Here is a 17,621-nt window from a genome sequence, read left to right as displayed (position 1 = left end):
TTTCCCAGCTTTCAGAGGATTAGTGAATTCAGTGAGTGCTGTCAAACAAATCTTTTTTATGCTGACAAAGAGAAACTACCAACTGTAGTCAATTATGACCATTAATGAGACATTAATAGGCCTTGGTAAGTTACAGGACACTATAGAACCTTCAGTACTACTCATTAGTGAGTGCACGCAGCCTGGAGGTGGACTTTTGATCCTGTGTGGATAACAGAAAATCAAAAATAAATCCCAACATGTGCACCTAATTTTCAAAGTCATTAAAGATGTGTGTCGTACAATCGTTCCATGCCGGAAAAAGAAGAGTTCAAAGAAATCATTAAAAGCCCAGGATTACCATGACATTCATACCCATGATAAGCGCATGTAAACTAATGACCGCAGCTATATACGGGAACTCTTGGGGTTATTCTTTAAAAGCAAGCATCTGTTTCGGTGTTATGGATATCCACTGCTGTGGCTGCTGCTTTGTAAATCAGTGGTGTTAAATTTCTAGGTGGGGACAAGAGCTTAAAGGTATTGTGACCATTTTCAATAATTTAGACTGAGAATGAGTGTAAATGACAGAAGAAGAATAACAGCAGGAAGGAAAACCAATCAAGGACATGCAGACGGGGAGGAAAAAAACAAAGAGGGATAAGACAGAGAAACTAAGCTTTTTTATTATGTTTTTGTGTATTAAAGAGGAAATTATGAATATTTAAGTTCTAATATATTAGAACATTTAGAAAATGGGGTTTCACACTGCAGGTCAGAGAAATCTGGAAGCAGAAAAACAAACTAGCTCCTCGTTTCCTCTTCGTAGATGCATTTTTTCCATGAATAATATTGGCAAGTTCTCAGCGCAGATAAACATATTACATTATCTGTGGAGCTGCAGCATGAGGACAGTAAATTAAACTGCATTTATTTTTCCAGAAATGCCACCACAGGCACAGACTTTTTATTAATACATTACTGTAAGACAGTGACTTAACAGCGTTCTTGGAGACTATCCTTTAAACTTAAAGGTACCCTGAGGATTTTTATCAACCACAGCTTGCTGTGTGGAAAAATCTTTTGATTGGCAGACCCGACATGTTTGTGCAGTCTGTGCATTTGTTTGCAGCATTTGTGCCTTTTTTGTTTATGCAACCACTGCTGACAACTGCAGAGGGCAGTAATCAGAGGAAAACGACTGCTGGCTGAAACAAACACGGATGTGAGCGATGAAAACATGAATTCAACATGACTGTAAATTTGTTACTCAGTCTTTTTGGTTTGGATATGCTGTATAACACTTTTGTTTCCCAAATCATTTACAGTACAAACAGCCTGGTATAGTGACTAACTGGTTCAGTGTGAAATGTGATATTTCAAAATGAGTATTTCAGTAAATGTATGTATTAGTAAAAACATGCATTTTTTAAAGCAATACTTTTTGCTAATAAATACACGTACAGGAATTCATATAAGCTCCTGTTGACCTCAACCCACACACATCCACCAAGCTGACTACCTCCGGTCCTCTCCAATTCCTTTCAGCCTAATCGCACATCATCTTTCCCCCCACCGTGATGACATCATCGTGGGCTGGCGAGCTTATCAAAGGTAAACTGCCCGGTGTGGATTATTTAAATCTGTGACCCACATTATCCGATTACAACCCGATAAAGTGAAAGACAAGTTTTCAGTTGGACACATCATCACAACTGTTCATGAGGTCTGAATTCTGATCTCACGGCCACCATCTCCAGATCAAAAATACATATTTCCATTCATACGTTAATGCTTTCAAAATCTTATAAGTATGGAAAAAGAAGGAGGTCCTGCTTCAGCCTGTCAAATGGACAGGCTGAATAGATGAGGTGTACCCAACAAAGCAATGTGTGAGTGTAAGATGATAATTATCTTTTATCTTTGAGATCTAGTTTCATTAACTGGTTGCTGAAAGACTGAAAAGGGTTTAAATGAATGTTAATAGGTATAATAAAGATTTTTCTACTTCACTGGAACAAACAGTGAGATCACAAACAAAACAAGCAATATTTGTAAACATCAGGTATTGCTCCAACTTTACACAGTGGTAGTAGTGTGGAAAAGACAGCTGAAGCTATCGTTTATTTACAAATAATTCAAATATCACCATAAAACAACAACAAAAACAACCAGGCTGCATTAAAGATGCATATGCAGAAAAAAGACCATGACATGTTCATATAACCCAGAAATATCATAAATGGAAAAAAATGAGATGATCTACCACAAACTTCCTCCCTGATCCGTGTTATTTTTAAGTCATCATGTGATCGCAGCATTTGTGCAAAAATGTTTATTTATAAACTTGCAGTAAAAGAGCGCCACTCTTCAAAAAGGGATTTTATACTTTACACTGCTTCAGCACAAGGCAACACAATGCTCAGCATTGTAAACTGAGACACAGGCAGTACTGTTACCCTTACTGTATTACATTTCATAGTCAAATGACACAGGAAGAAGCCATGAGGAAATTAAGCTTCAGATTTACATACAAACATGAAGTTCAGGGGAGATTTGCATGGCAGAGTTGACCTACGCAGACCAGCATCTAAGGTAAGATTGTCTCAGGCCTCCATCATTGTTTCTCTTCTTCAATGAAAAAGCAGTTTGGGTCTCCCTGTTTAACACAGCTAGTCATCATAATGACCTAAATGTTGGTTTTGACAACTCAAAAATAAACAGGCAAAGTAAAAGAACCATCACAGTTACTATAACTCACAATACTTACAAAAGTCCATCTACAAGAAAGAAGCAAGAAACTCTCCCGCTGGCTTAAAATGCAGTTATATTGACACATTGTATAAATTAAATAATGTCATTTCAGTGTCACCAGGACATAATTACTGCATGTACAGAGTTGCCACTCAGCCCCGATAGAAACTGTTTACAATGTTTGCTGACTTTTCCCCCAAATAATGTTTTTTTTGTTTGTTGTTCTTTTTAAAAGGAATGAGTACAAATAATTAAAACAAGCTGAAAATGGAGACACAAAACTAGGAATAGTTGTCAGCTGAGAGGGAGAAGCCAGAATGTAGGTGGGAGGAGATCACGAGTTGAACTAACCGAGAAAGGATGAAGAGGTGGGAGAAGAATGATTCATTTTTATCTGACTACTGCAGTAATCACGTTTATCTAAACTACTGCAACTACTGAGTGCACTTAATTGAGGAGACAAACAGAATGAGGTGGAAGGCAGGAGAGACCGCTGCAGAGACTAAATGAAAGAACCTAGAATGAACAGTTTTGCCTTAACAGGGCTTTGTCTGCAATCGTCCAATACTCAGACAGCTACAACATGAACTCCTTAGAATATAAAATACTTTCCTAGTTTGATTTTGGATCATATTAAGGGTATGAATATTTGTAACTTAAATTCAGGTCCCTAAATCAGAGGATTTCATCTCCTTTACAGGGGCTATTTTAGCACCGCTCACACAAGCCTCTTCATGTCAGAGCTTTATCAGCTGGCAACAGATTGAGCTGAGCTTCAGTCGTGTAATCTGATGCTAATGTGCTAACCTTATTATGTTGACATACATGGCAGCCATTCATGCGAGCATCTCGTAAAAGTGTTTATACGAAACTTGTAAAAAGCATTTAATATTAAAAGACACAAACTGCTGTAGGTTTATTTGTTGTTTTCATAATTGCACTGTGTGCTGTGCTGCTAACACTGGTCATAAAGCTGCTAACATCAGCTTTGTGACCATCCATCCACTTTCTTCCATTTATCCAGTTCTGGCTGGAGCCTTCCCAGCTGTCACAGGAGAGGCGGGGTACACCCTGGACTGGTCAACTGGATTTGAACCCAGGACCTTCTGGCTCTAAGGAACAGTGGTAACCAAGGTACCAACATGGTGAATATTGTGATGAAAAACAAAATCCACTGGTTTTGGTCATATGGTCATGAAAGGAAACATATTACACTTGTTTCCAGCTTCAGATTTTATTGGAAAATGCATGATTGGCAACTTAAAATAATCCATATTTATCCCATAATACAGTGTAAACCTCCAGTTTAAGCTTTGCCTGAAACCACTGCTTTAACCCAACCTTTTCTGACTGATTGCTCCTCGCAAACAAGACAGCCTCTGCCCCTACTGTACACTGATTTTATTTGAAACTTTGTCCACGTTTAATATGAGAATACACATTTGTAAGAGTCGATACTGTGCACCTATATGATGTGTACAGATCTAACTTTATTCCCCTTGAGGTGCGTTTGTGTTGCTGCCTGATGAGTTGCAGAGTTTGCACTAGACTTGTTAAATGTTACTTAAGAGACAAAGTAATCAAGGAGGCATATGGTGGCACAGGAAACTGTAAACAAAGAGAGATCAGCAGAGTTCACCTCTGCTGATTTTATCTCATCTACTGACAGGACACCTGTTTAAAGAGCGCTGCAGCACCGGCTACTTTTCAATTTGCCCTTGAATCATCACACACACGCACACGCACACACACACACCTCAGTGGTATTCTCTTGCTGTCATATAAACCTAAGCCCGGATCTATTTGACATTCAGTAAGCATTACACACACAATACGAGCTAACTTCCATCTCCATCCCAGCACAGCACTGTACTTTAAGCAAAGCTGACGTGAGGATAATACAGACATGGCTGCTATCAGGGAACAGAAACATGCCGACAGATGGAAAAAGGTAGTAGACAAAAGAAAAGGATGGATGGAAAAGAGAAAGTAACAAAGAAGAAATCAGAGGGAATGGAGTAAAAAGAAAAACAGATGGAAGAAAAACGTGGATGATGAAATTCAGAGGAATGTGTAAGTGTGATCCTGTCAAAGAGGTAGGGAGGTCGGCACAGGACAATAAGAAGACTGTTGGCTGCTGGAATATTTATGCTGCAGTGAAGTGATGATGAAGGTGGAGCTCGACGTGCCTACCTGCCATACTGCCACACTGAGTGCCTGGTCACTCCTCCTGTCAATCAACCAGTCACTCAATCCACAGAGCAGTCAGTCAGTCAGTCCACTTGCCCTCACTCTTCCTCCTTAGAGACTTCCTGGACTCCCACTCCCTCCCCTTCCCATCTATGACCGGTGCTTGCTCACCCTCTCGCTCCCTCTCTATCTCACACACACACACAAAAATAAATCATCTGCCATCCTCTTTTGCTGACCCACTCCTTCCTCCACTTCCTCCTTCCTGGGCCACTCCCTCTTCCTCCTCCCATCCCCTGCTCCGCCTCTCTCTCTCTCCTCTTTTTTTTTCTACTCCTTCCCTTACATCCCTCCTCCTGTCTCATTAATTAGCTACAAGCAGAGAGAAAGCCGAGGCAGAAGGGGTGGAGCCTGGCTTAGGGCCACACAAACACACTGCACCAGCATCAGCATCAGCACAGCCAGGCACCACCAGGAAGAGATGCTGCGACGTCCAGGATCAATGACATGCACTCACACACCCACATAAAGGATACACACCACATGAGAATAAATGCCACCACTGTAGTCTGTGTCCTTGCAGGTAAAAATGTAAAAACTGTCCAGTTACCATGCAGTATATTCTCATTCAAGATCTACATGCACTCATCTGGAAATGTTTCAAACTGGTAACAAGAGTATGGCCGATTTTGGTGCTTTAAAAGATGAGTCTGTGATGTTCTACAGACAGGAAAAGGTCAAAACCAATGATAACAGATGGATTTCCAGTCTATGTAGCTAAAGTGTGACACAGCTTAATCTTCTGTGCTGCACTGTATGCTGTTGCAGCCTGCTTAAGGGACGATAGATTATAATGCCAACACCCCACAATATTATAGAGAACTCCACTCCTTGCATGATCCCCAATGAGCAGCACCTGGTGAAAACTGGGAGGAAGAACCTTCAACAAGAAGAAACCTCATTTCACAACATAAAATATGTGTTTGTGAAGTGTTTTCCTCACCCTATACCAACATTTAAATAAATAATACAGTAAATCTTACATTTTAAACACTTGCCATTTGAATTGAAACCTCAGCATACCATGAAGAAAGGAATTTTTCAGCAGACTGGTGCGTGACGCTTTTTTCTTTTTATTGCCACTAAACAGAGTTTGCAAATGGCAGCTGTGCAGCATACAGTATGCCACGATTGACGGGTTTGTCGCTGTAACGCTCAAACATTGCTTCAGCCGCTAGTCATTTCAGTCTTCAGCTGGAGGAACAGACTGTACTCTGCACTGGTAAAGTGGCACTCTGCAGGTTGCACAGCATCACTTTGCACTGTAAACGTGGTCCAGATGTCAGTATGGATTCATGCACTCATGTGCGTACTTTCGTAGAGATAATCAGAATCAGAATCAGAATACTTTATTGATCCCTGGGGGAAATTATTTTTTGTTACAGTGCTCCATTTTAAACCAACATTAAGACAAGACAGACAATACGCTAACTAAGAATAGTACAATATATACATATATATACATACATACATACATAAGTCACTTATAAATAAATAGTTGGAAAAGAAACATGTGTAGCTGTAGCAGCAAACAGTGTGTTAAGTGGATGCGTTGTACAGGGAGATGGCCACAGGCAGGAATGATTTCCTGTGTCGTTCAGTGGTGCTTTTCGGTAATCTCAGTCTCTCACTGAACGTGCTCCTGTGACTGACCAACATGTCATGGAGTGGGTGGGAGGTGTTATCCAACATTGTCTTTATCTTGGACAGCATCCGCCTCTCCGACACCACCTTGAGGGAGTCCAGCTCCATCCCCACAACATTGCTGGCCTTACGGATCAGTTTATTGAGTCTGTTGGCATCTGCGACCCTCAGCCTGCTCCCCCAGCATGCAACAGCATAGAGGATCGCACTGGCCACAACAGACTCATAGAAAATCCTCAGCATTTTCTGGCAGATGTTGAAGGACCTCAGTCGCCTCAAAAAATAGAGACGACTCTGGCCCTTCCTGTAAAGTGCTGTGGTGTTTTTAGCCCAGTCCAGTTTATTGTCAATGTGTACTCCAAGGTATTTATAGTCCTCCACAATGTCAACACTGACCCCCTGGATTGAAACAGGGGTCAAGTGTTTCCTGGTCTTCCTGAAGTCCACGATCAGTTCCTTGGTCTTTGCCACGTTGAGCTGCAGATGATTCTGCTCACACCACGTGACAAAGGAGTCGACCACAGCCCGGTACTCTGTCTCATCATCCCTGCTGATGCATCCAACCACCGCAGAGTCATCAGAAAACTTCTGAAGATGGCAGGTCTCTGTGCAGTGGCTGAAGTCTGTGGTGTAGAGGGTGAAGAGGAAGGGGGAGAGGACAGTCCCCTGTGGTGCCCCTGTGTTGCTAATCACCTTGTCACCTTGTAACAGGTGCATGTTGTTAAATACACCACTGCAACAAAGATGACTCATAAAATATGGATGTGCAAAGGGAAATGGCCCATTTAGAGTCTTGTTTCTTCAGATAAAATAGTGAGATATGAGATTTAGTTAAAAATCTTTTTCATTCCCCACTGATGACCAAATTAAATTTGCATATGAAATGCAAACTATTATTAAAACCGGAACCCAAATAACAAAACAAACTAAATTGCTAGTTAGTAGCGTAAACCTCCTGTCGACTCTAAAACAACAGCACGGAGAGAAGTGAGGCACACTGAAATTTATTGTGAGGCCATTAACGACGTCTGTGTGCAGACTTTAATAGCTGAGAATCACTTAATGCCTGTACAGTGTGTCCTCATATGTCTCTGTGCTAAAGTGTCACAATATGAACAAGTATATTCGATTCAAAGGACAACTGTGCAATTCTGAAATGAGCTCAAGAGTAAAAGCTCTGAGGACTGAGACAGAATGTATAAAGAAGCCTGATGTGTTGTATTTACCTCAACAGCATCATTTAGATAAAAGCTATAAAACCTGTCAGTACTGGAAATGCTAAACTAACTCATTATACTGCCCTACAAATAGAACATCCAGCTTTATTGGAGCCAGACGTTCAACATGTTCAAAGAGACTATGTGTTTAATTTGACTAGAAAATTTTTTAAACACTGGAGAATCCAAACTGCATTTGGCTCAAGCGTTGACCAGGACATGACAACAGATCGGATGAAGATGGAGGATCTCTGGTTACAGCAGTGAGAGGACAGATGGCAGATACAAGAAGATTGACAGACAGGTCAAAGGAAAGGGAACGAAACAGGGTGCTTCAATAGACACATAAAAGATTACACATTTTGGCTATGTTAAACTCTCTAGAGCTTCCTGTTGCTAACAGAGTCTACTAACAGAATTATAACACACTCTGTTCTCCACTTAGTTCATTCCTGTCTACCTGCAGCCTGCTACCTGCAATAAGACACCTTCATGTTATTCTTATGACTGATTCACACTTCACACAGGCATATTTCAGCACCTAGTTTAAAACTAAACACTGTTTATTGTCTGACTGCAGTATCCAGACACAGATTAAATACTGTGCTTCACCCTGTTGACCAAGGAGGGTGCAAATTACTTCTGTTTTTGCTTTCAATAATTTTAGCAGTAGAGTCCCCACTCAAAGTCACAATCCAAACCAGCTAAAAACAACCCCATGGCATGTCCGTGCATGAAAATGCTGTGGTGAATAGCAGGTAAAAAAAATACAGTCTGAAAATAATACAGCAACCATAATGTACGAAATCTGCCTGCATTTAATTGGATGAGAACCTACAGCCTTCATGGCACACTGTGACACCTCATTAACGTACCCACTTGTCCTTCAAATAAATAGTCCAAAAAGGAAACTTGTCAGTTTTATCAGATGACAATAACCTACATATAAAAAAACAGCAATGTATTCATATTATTAACTGCTGATTTAAATCAAAGTGCTATTTTTGTTTTAACATTTAAAGTGAAGAAGCCAAAAAGCCAGTCATTATGCGTCCAAAGTGGTCCAAATAAAGCAGTTGACCCTCAGCTGCAGGACCAGCTGTCACTCAACAAGCCTCCACTGTAACTTACAAGCAAAATTTTCCTCTTTTTGTTTTAATTTGAGCTCAGCTACTGTGAAGATCAACGAGCCGAGGCTGTGCATTTGTCTTACAGTTTAACTGAAATCGTTATGATCCAGGAAGCTGCAGGAGGCTTTGGACCACCGCCTCCACCAAATGCTTTGATTGGCACATGCTCCTTCTTGGATAACACACATCACAGCTCTGATCAGACTCTCACGACCCCTCACTGTCTCCCCACCTGCTTCTCAATATGGCTGTCTGTGAAGTTTAGTTGACTGCAGGGTTAATGCAATCCACAGATACTTCCCTAAGATAACAACAGTTCAAACGCCTTAAACTGCTCCACTGATGGTATTCGCATCTCCACATGAATCTCTCCACAGAGACAATTTGTCTAAAACAGCCTTAGAAACTCATCACCACCTCGTACGCCTGTCACAATCCTCCAGCGTGACCACAGATACGATCTATTCTAGCAGCATCAGGCGAGCATTTGCATCATATTTGTTAACCAGGATGTGACCGACACAGGCAGACGAGGCGGGGGGTAAGGAAACTGTCAAATGGCCATGAGTGTAAAAAATTAAGCTGCTGATATTGCGAACAAGACAAAGTTCCTATTCATGATGGCAACCACAATCCCTCCACCACTTTAGTGCTAAAGGCAACAGGTCAATTGTATTTCTAACAGCGGTTTGTAGCCCTAAAGTGTGGTTCTTCACTCATGTAAATGACTTAGTGATGATAACTCAATAAATTTTACTCTGTAACTATTAAAAACACAACGCTGTCAGAAAGAGATCCTGAAAGTGTCAAACAGCTGAGAACTTTTGAAATGAATATAAGCCATATCTAAATTGTAATAAATAAAATAAATAAATAAACAGATTAAAATTATCGAAACCTTTGTGCCTTCAAACGCAGTTCACTTAAAATGTGTTCATCTGTTTTTATTGTTGCAACTAAAAAACTGTACGTTGACAGCTATGTACATTATATATACACGCATATACACATAGTGTGTGTGTGTGTGTGTGTGTGTGTGTGTGTGTGTGTGTGTGTGTGTGTAAGAGCCAGCAGTAATCTAATATGATAAAAGAGTAAAATCATACAAAGCTCATTACACAAACACAAACCACGTAAGCAAAATCAGAAGACACTAAATATTTTCAACATCTCTTCTGATATTTTTGAAATATATTTTAAAACGTCCTCTAGAAGAATGCAAAAACATGTTTGTTTGTTTTCTCGATTTTTCTGAATGAAATTGGAGAGCTGTGCAGCTGTCTGGACGGCGGTGGTTTTTTATTTTCCCCCTGTTGTGTGTGATGGAGAGGAATGAGAGGCAGCTCACCGTTGTTGCAGTACTGTAGCAGCAGGTTGGTGCTGTCATACAGGCTCCCACACGAAGCTACCCGCTCCGACATCCTTTCCTCCTTTTGTTATCTCTTCTGTTTTTCCAACTCTCACTCGTCTGCTTTGTCCTCCTTTCACCTCTCTCCCTCTCTTCTTCACGCCGTTACCCCTTTCTGTCTCATCATACAAACACATACACACTTTTACCTGCCTCGGCTCTCCGGCTATTCCCGCTCCAGCCTTACTGTCACCGTCAAGTGCAACCTGCGGGACAAACTGCACTTCCTCTGCCTGCTTTCAAAGTAATATTCAACAATGCTTCTTAGCCACTTAATATGATTTGGAAGACTTATGCGATTGTGATGTCAATTTTGGACTAGATTAAATGTAGATTTTAATACAATATCAAAACAATACAGATTCAAATTTTATATATTTAAATATATATATATATATATAGTCACCTTAATTTATACAAATGACAAAGACTCTGTAGTGAAGTTATTTTGAAACACTATGTAACTTAAAAGACATTCAATTCTACTGGTCAGCAGGATATAAGCAGTTTAATCTGACTTTTCTTCTTTTAAGTAAATAAAAAGGTAATTATCTGTAATGTTTTAAATTCATATTTCTGGGGACATTTTTATTTATTTTTTGTTATCTTTTTTACATTACTTTTATTTATTTATTTACTTTCTTTTGTTTTTCCTTAGTTTTGGGTCTCCTTTGCGATGGGACCCGCTTTTATTTTGAAGGGAGAACCATGTTTCTTCCGGCAATAATCTAATTGACATCTTCCTGTCTGTCTGTCTGCCTTGTGTGCCGCTGTTCCTATAGCAACAGCCTCTCCGGCAGCTGTGGTCCGGGTAGCGATCATTGGCGGCAGGAAAGCTATACAGTTTGTAGAGTGTAGAAAACACCGAACTAAATGAAACAGGTTTGTGTTTGTGAGACGGGAAAGGTGATCGCAGGGAGGCGTTGCGTTCCTGAATAATTGACGGAGAAACGGTGAGCTGCACCTGGCACACGTGTTTACAATCGATGCCAGAAACCGTTGAGACAGAACTGGAGGTTGAACCTCTTCCGCTGCAGCCTCTGAACATGTTCGGCTGGCAGTACCTGCTTTTAGTTACGATTATTAACATTTCGACTTACGAATGAATACCTTGGGGTTTTTTTTTAAGAGTAAGTAATAAAATCATAATTTAATAAATTGCCCTATGATGATGATGTTGATGATTATTATTATTATTAGGTAGATGCTTTGGGACAAATATTGAAAAGAAAGAATGCTTTCAAAAACTGTATTAATGTTTTTATTGCTAACAAAGCAAAACACATTTCAGTTAGCTAAAGGACACATTTTGAATAAATATAATGATTGGTTTAAAATGCAGACTGTATGTGACTGAATTTCATCACCAGGCCTCAAATGCATAATTAAATGAAACTAGATTCAATTTGATAGAGCACGAAGAAATGATCAGCATGTCAGAGAAGCTGACTTGTCTTGTGTCTGTTACTGACAACTTTGATCTAATACTTTTAAATCTTTATGGTTGGTTAGTGCTACATAAATAAAGGTGTTTCAGTTTGTCACTGATAATTTATTTGCACACAGTTTAGTCTGTTGAAATGAGTCAGTGGCAGTACAACTTTATTAAATTGATTTAATCTCAAGCTCCAAGGCTATCCATTTTTTTTCCCTCTCAGGAGGGTTTGTTTCCAGTTTTCCTTTAAATGACATCAGAAGTCATATTGAGATGGTCTGTGGGCTGATCCTGACCTTCAGATCTTATTTTAGTCATACAATCTACAATCAGAAGCCACCTTCCATTGTAACACTCTCGTTAAGAGTTCAGCTTTTCAGACAATAAATACCTCTGTTCTTTATATTGTAAAGCAAACCTGTAAAACACTTTGGAGCTCTTGAGTAGATGTAGAAATTATGAAAATGATTCATCTCAATCGCTAGTCAAGTAGATATCAAGTTTGATTTTTAATCGCTCATGTACTCGTTGTTAAAGATCAGCAGCACCTGGAAGAAAAAACTGATGACGTTGAAGGAATAAAACTACAAAATGAAGTCGTCATGTCTCCATGTTACACTCTTATGTCAAATAAAAACAATGCATTTTAATTTTCATACGCATTTATTCACAGATGAAAAATATGCACTCTCCTCCACAGGAATGTGTAACAAGATTTGGTAGACCAATGTAACAGTGCTTCTGAGTGAACTTGCATAACTTTGATGATTTTATTGCAATGAACCTACTCCTCACCTTCCTCATCTCCCTCCCCATCAACAGAGTCAACTCCAACCTCTTCATAATCCTTCTCTAGAGCTGCCATGTCCTCTCTAGCCTCAGAAAACTCACCCTCCTCCATTCCCTCACCCACATACCAGTGAACAAATGCACGCTTGGCGTACATCAAGTCAAACTTGTGGTCAAGTCGTGCCCAAGCCTCAGCGATGGCGGTGGTGTTGCTCAGCATACACACAGCCCTCTGGACCTTGGCCAGGTCTCCACCAGGAACCACAGTGGGTGGCTGGTAGTTGATGCCGACCTTGAAACCGGTGGGGCACCAGTCCACGAACTGGATGGTGCGCTTGGTTTTAATGGCAGCAATGGCAGCGTTGACATCTTTGGGCACCACATCGCCACGGTACAAAAGGCAGCAGGCCATGTACTTGCCGTGGCGAGGGTCACATTTCACCATCTGATTGGCTGGCTCGAAGCAAGAGTTTGTGATTTCTGATACAGTTAACTGCTCGTGATAAGCTTTCTCTGCAGAGATGACGGGGGCGTAGGTGGCCAGGGGGAAATGGATACGAGGGTAGGGCACCAAGTTGGTCTGGAACTCTGTCAGATCAACATTGAGGGCGCCATCAAAGCGGAGCGAAGCAGTGATGGAGGACACAATCTGGCTGATCAACCTGTTCAGGTTGGTGTAGGAAGGACGCTCGATATCGAGGTTCCTACGGCAGATGTCATAGATTGCCTCGTTATCTACCATGAAGGCACAGTCAGAGTGCTCTAGGGTGGTGTGGGTGGTCAGGATGGCGTTGTAGGGCTCAACCACAGCAGTGGACACTTGGGGAGCTGGGTAGATGGAAAACTCCAGCTTTGACTTCTTGCCGTAGTCTACAGAAAGGCGCTCCATCAGCAGGGAGGTGAAACCAGAGCCGGTCCCACCGCCAAAGCTGTGGAACACCAGGAAGCCCTGAAGACCAGTGCACTGGTCAGCCTGAGGATGGAGAGGGAAAGACAAAGTTCATGCGATACAGTTATCTAGTTTACTTTGCCGATAATGGCTCTGAATTTACCCACCAGTTTGCGAACCCTGTCCAGAACAAGATCAATGATCTCTTTTCCAATGGTATAGTGTCCACGGGCATAATTGTTAGCTGCATCCTCCTTGCCAGTGATCAACTGCTCAGGGTGGAACAGCTGGCGATACGTCCCAGTCCGCACCTCATCTAAGGAAACAGACAGACAGTTATTTAAACTGACTCACATACTGCACTGCTACATTTAGCCAATGGTAACAACGCTTACCGATCACAGTGGGTTCAAGGTCCACAAAAACAGCTCTAGGGACATGCTTTCCAGCTCCAGTCTCACTGAAAAATGTGTTGAAGGAATCATCTCCTCCGCCAATGGTCTTGTCACTGGGCATTTGACCGTCTGGCTGAATGCCATGTTCCAAGCAGTAAAGCTCCCAGCAGGCATTCCCAATCTGGACACCAGCCTGTCCAACGTGGATGGAGATGCATTCACGCTGTGGGAAGAAAGACAGGTCACTTAGATGTTCACACTTTTTTCACTACAGATGATATGGGTACCAAAAACCTTATCACTTTTTCCCCCTCCCGACCTGTTCACCATTTATCCAGGTCAAAAACCTAAAACCTAAACTAAAGAGCAAGTTAATTCAAAAGGTGTCTTAGAGAAGATAGCTACCCAACAACTGAGCACAGAAAGCAGTTTGTGAAAATAAATGGTGGTTGCTCCTTATGTATGGACATTGCTTGTGGTGTACCCCAAGGGTCAGTTTTGGGTCCAAAATTCTTCAACTTGTACATTAACGACATCTGTAAAGTGTCCAAAGTATTAAAAATGGTTCTCTTTGCTGACGATACAAACATTTTTTGCTCTGGTGATGATCTGCAGAATTTATTGGAGGATATGACTAATGAAATAAGTAAAGTGAAGTTCTGGCTTGATAAAAACAAATTATCATTAAATTTGAATAAATCTAAACTTATGTTATTTGGAAATAGTAGTTTAAATACAAATGCAAAGATTCAAATAAATGGTGTTGATATTGAAAGAGTCAGTGAAAATAAATTTCTGGGGGTAATAATAGATGAAAAACTTAACTGGAGAGCTCACGTAAGATATGTTCATTCCAAAGTATCACGAAGCATTGCAGTACTAAACAAGGCAAAACAGGTATTCGACAGAACATCACTTCATATTCTCTACTGTTCACTGGTTTCACCATACTTAAGCTATTGTGCAGAGGTCTGGGGCAATAACTATAAAACCACATTACATTCACTTTTTACTCTTCAAAAGAAAGCAATTCGAATCATCCACAATGCAGGTTATAGGGAACATACAAACTCACTATTTTTGCAGTCTGAAATATTGAAAATTGACGATATAGTGAAATTTCAAACAGCACAAATTCTATTCAAAGCAAAAAATAAAGAACTGCCAGGTAATATTCAGAGTATGTTTTTTTTGAAAGAAGGAAGTTATAATTTAAGGGGTTTTTGTAACTTCAAAACAATGAAGGTACGTACTACAAGAAAAGGCTTTTGTGTTTCTGTTCAAGGAGTGAAACTATGGAACAAACTGAATATGGAATTAAAGCAATGTCCAAACATAAAACTGTTCAAAAAGAGTTATAAAAATATGATCTTCTCGATCTATAAAGAAAAGGAAAATATTTAAATTAAGTGAATGTCTCTATTTAAAAACAAACAAACAAAAAATTCATGATGTGATATTATAGTATATAGTATATCAGAAATCTGTTCACTATTTTTATTACAAATTATATCAGTAAGGAAGCTGACTAAATATTCACTGATAATTTATGGGACAGGGGTGGGATTAAATAAGTGTATACTTCTTCCCACTCCCTTTCAACATGTAAATTAATCAGAATGTTTTTTTGTATGTAATTTGTATAGTATATTTTTTTTCTCTCATTTCTTTTCTAAATGTACTTGTATATTGTTCACATGTTGAAATAAATTACCAATCAATCAATCAATCAATCAATCAATCAATCAATCAATCACTAAGAGCTTTTACAGTCCAGTGGGACGCTGGGCCAGATGTTGTCACTGACTGGATATAAACCACACCTCTCCGGTGCACAAAAGGCCGAACGGAAAGCGGGGAGGAATGGGTTGTCACAACCACCAAAAATGCGCAAAGTCATCTCCCCACGCCCCAAATCACAGTTATACCCTCCAATCTTACTGATACCTAAAATTATGCGACCTGTCTGATTATCAAAGAGTAAAACGTAGTTCCGTATACTGCCTTCCATGTTCCCGTTTTTACTTTTCGGTTTAAGGCAACGCTTCCTCCCTCGTTCCTTAGAACAGCAGATTAAAAATTGCGCACCGACATATCATCAATAACCAACTGCCAACATTTAGCAGCGGTTTTTAAATTTCTTACCATTTTGTTCGTTGGTCCTTAGAGTAAAGAATAGGAAGAAAAACTCGACAACAAATCCTCCAAACCAACCGTTAGGAGCCGATCTAAGAGGAAATAATGACGCAGACAGCGCTTTCGCGCCTGGCTTGCGGACGGGACCGAACCATTTCTTATAAATTAGGAGGTGCGCGGATTACAATATGCTTAATTTTATCCAAAAACAAAAAAACTAATCACTAGATTAATCCAAAATAAAGCAAAATGCGTCTTCTATTAATTATATAATAAAAAAATGTAAATTTTAAACGTACAAATATCTTTAATGGCTCCCTAATTTCTAGACCCTTAGATTCGCCCTGACTTCCTCGGACCGCATTTCTAGAATCATTTTACGTATCGCCTCCTGGCGGTTTGGATGATAAATGTAACTCATGTATAACTTTTAACAATTTGAGTACAACCAAGTAATTAAAATTTTAATACAGTATTAGTACAATAAAACTGAATTTAAAAATGTGTTTCTTTCTGTGTCTTCATAGCTCTGCCTTCAATTACATACGTGAAAAGATGAAACAGCCAAACAGGTCACACTGCGAAAAGAAATCGATCAAGACTATTGTTCTATGCAAAAATACAAAGGTGTATCCCACCAAGCAATCCCTTTGTATAAATTGATGTGTTTTTGTTTTCTTTCTCTTTTTATACGTATTTATTTTCTTCATAAAAACACAGTATACTCGCTGCTTCACATTTACTCACATTTCCCTTTATATTATTATGTCTATATTATTGTGTTGTCGTTCAATGATCACGTTGTTTACAGAAAGGTTTTTTTAAGCCAACAATACGAAGTTCAAAATTATGAAAACAAAACAAAACAAAAACTTCCCATCTATATGCCGCTGTTCCTATAAGCAACAGATGCTCCGGCAGTCCGGGTAATGATCGTTGGCGGCAGGAAAGCTATACAGTTTGTAGAGTGTAGAAAACTGCGAGCTAAATGAAACAGGTTTGTGTTTGTGAGACGAGAAAGCTGATCCTAGGTAGGATTCCTGAATAATTGACGGAGAAACGGTGAGCTACACCTGGCGCACGTGTTTACAATCGATGCCAGAAACCGGTGAGACAGAGCGGGAGGTTAAACCTCTTCCGCTGAAGCCTCTGAACATGTTTGGCAGGCAGTGCCTGCTTGTAGTTACGATTATTAAGTAATTTCTACTTACAACCACTTAAAGTATTTATTTGTTTACTCATCTTTTTAAAATAAATATAATTTAATTGATCACTTGACCTATTTACTAGGTATATCTTTTTGGGGGAATATTGCCCAGAAATATTACTTTTAAAAAGTAAATTGAATCAAAGAATCCGTCCATCATTACTAAAAGATGGTATAATGAAAACTTAAAATAATATTAATATCTCCGTTGGGTGGCGGTAACTATTTCCCAAATCATTGTCCTTTAATTTAATAATAAATTAGTGTACCAGTGACTGTATAAAGCACACAGCCTTAAATATATTTAATATTTAATACTGTAAGCATGTGATTAATTCTGTTTTGTAGTTTCTAAGTGTGACCACTGTGGGGAATCAGCATGGGTGTT

General features: G+C 39.8%; 2 protein-coding genes across 2 annotated transcripts in view; both read right to left on the bottom strand.

Annotated features, from left to right (window-relative positions):
• The window catches only part of eml2 (EMAP like 2), a 31,891-nt gene extending 21,319 nt beyond the window's left edge, over positions 1 to 10,572 (bottom strand). Inside the window, exon 1 of the mRNA XM_004569590.6 lies at positions 10,323 to 10,572. Within this exon, the coding sequence (XP_004569647.2) occupies positions 10,323 to 10,395 (73 nt within the window). The 5' untranslated portion in view covers positions 10,396 to 10,572. The remainder of the gene's footprint in view (positions 1 to 10,322) is intronic.
• A 1,889-nt stretch (positions 10,573 to 12,461) lies between these two features.
• On the bottom strand, positions 12,462 to 16,185 carry LOC101480465 (tubulin alpha chain). Its single transcript, XM_004569593.6, has 4 exons — positions 16,036 to 16,185; positions 13,891 to 14,113; positions 13,663 to 13,811; positions 12,462 to 13,579 (listed from the first exon to the last, which is right to left on the bottom strand). The coding sequence occupies exons 1-4, from the start codon at positions 16,036 to 16,038 to the stop codon at positions 12,602 to 12,604; spliced, it is 1,353 nt and encodes a 450-aa protein (XP_004569650.1). The 5' UTR covers positions 16,039 to 16,185; the 3' UTR covers positions 12,462 to 12,601.
• Between the last annotated feature and the right edge of the window lie 1,436 nt (positions 16,186 to 17,621).

Source organism: Maylandia zebra, linkage group LG14 (assembly GCF_041146795.1).
Source record: "Maylandia zebra isolate NMK-2024a linkage group LG14, Mzebra_GT3a, whole genome shotgun sequence".
Taxonomy (NCBI): domain Eukaryota; kingdom Metazoa; phylum Chordata; class Actinopteri; order Cichliformes; family Cichlidae; genus Maylandia; species Maylandia zebra.
This window is presented reverse-complemented; position numbering and strand designations above follow the sequence as displayed.

Bases quoted from the DNA above. Each gene is read 5' to 3' on its own strand.
- LOC101480465 (XM_004569593.6), bottom strand. The intron at 13,812-13,890 runs GTAAGCGTTGTT...CTGTTTCCTTAG, and splicing joins CCTTGAACCCACTGTGATCG to ATGAGGTGCGGACTGGGACG. The intron at 13,580-13,662 runs GTGGGTAAATTC...CTCCATCCTCAG, and splicing joins TGGACAGGGTTCGCAAACTG to GCTGACCAGTGCACTGGTCT.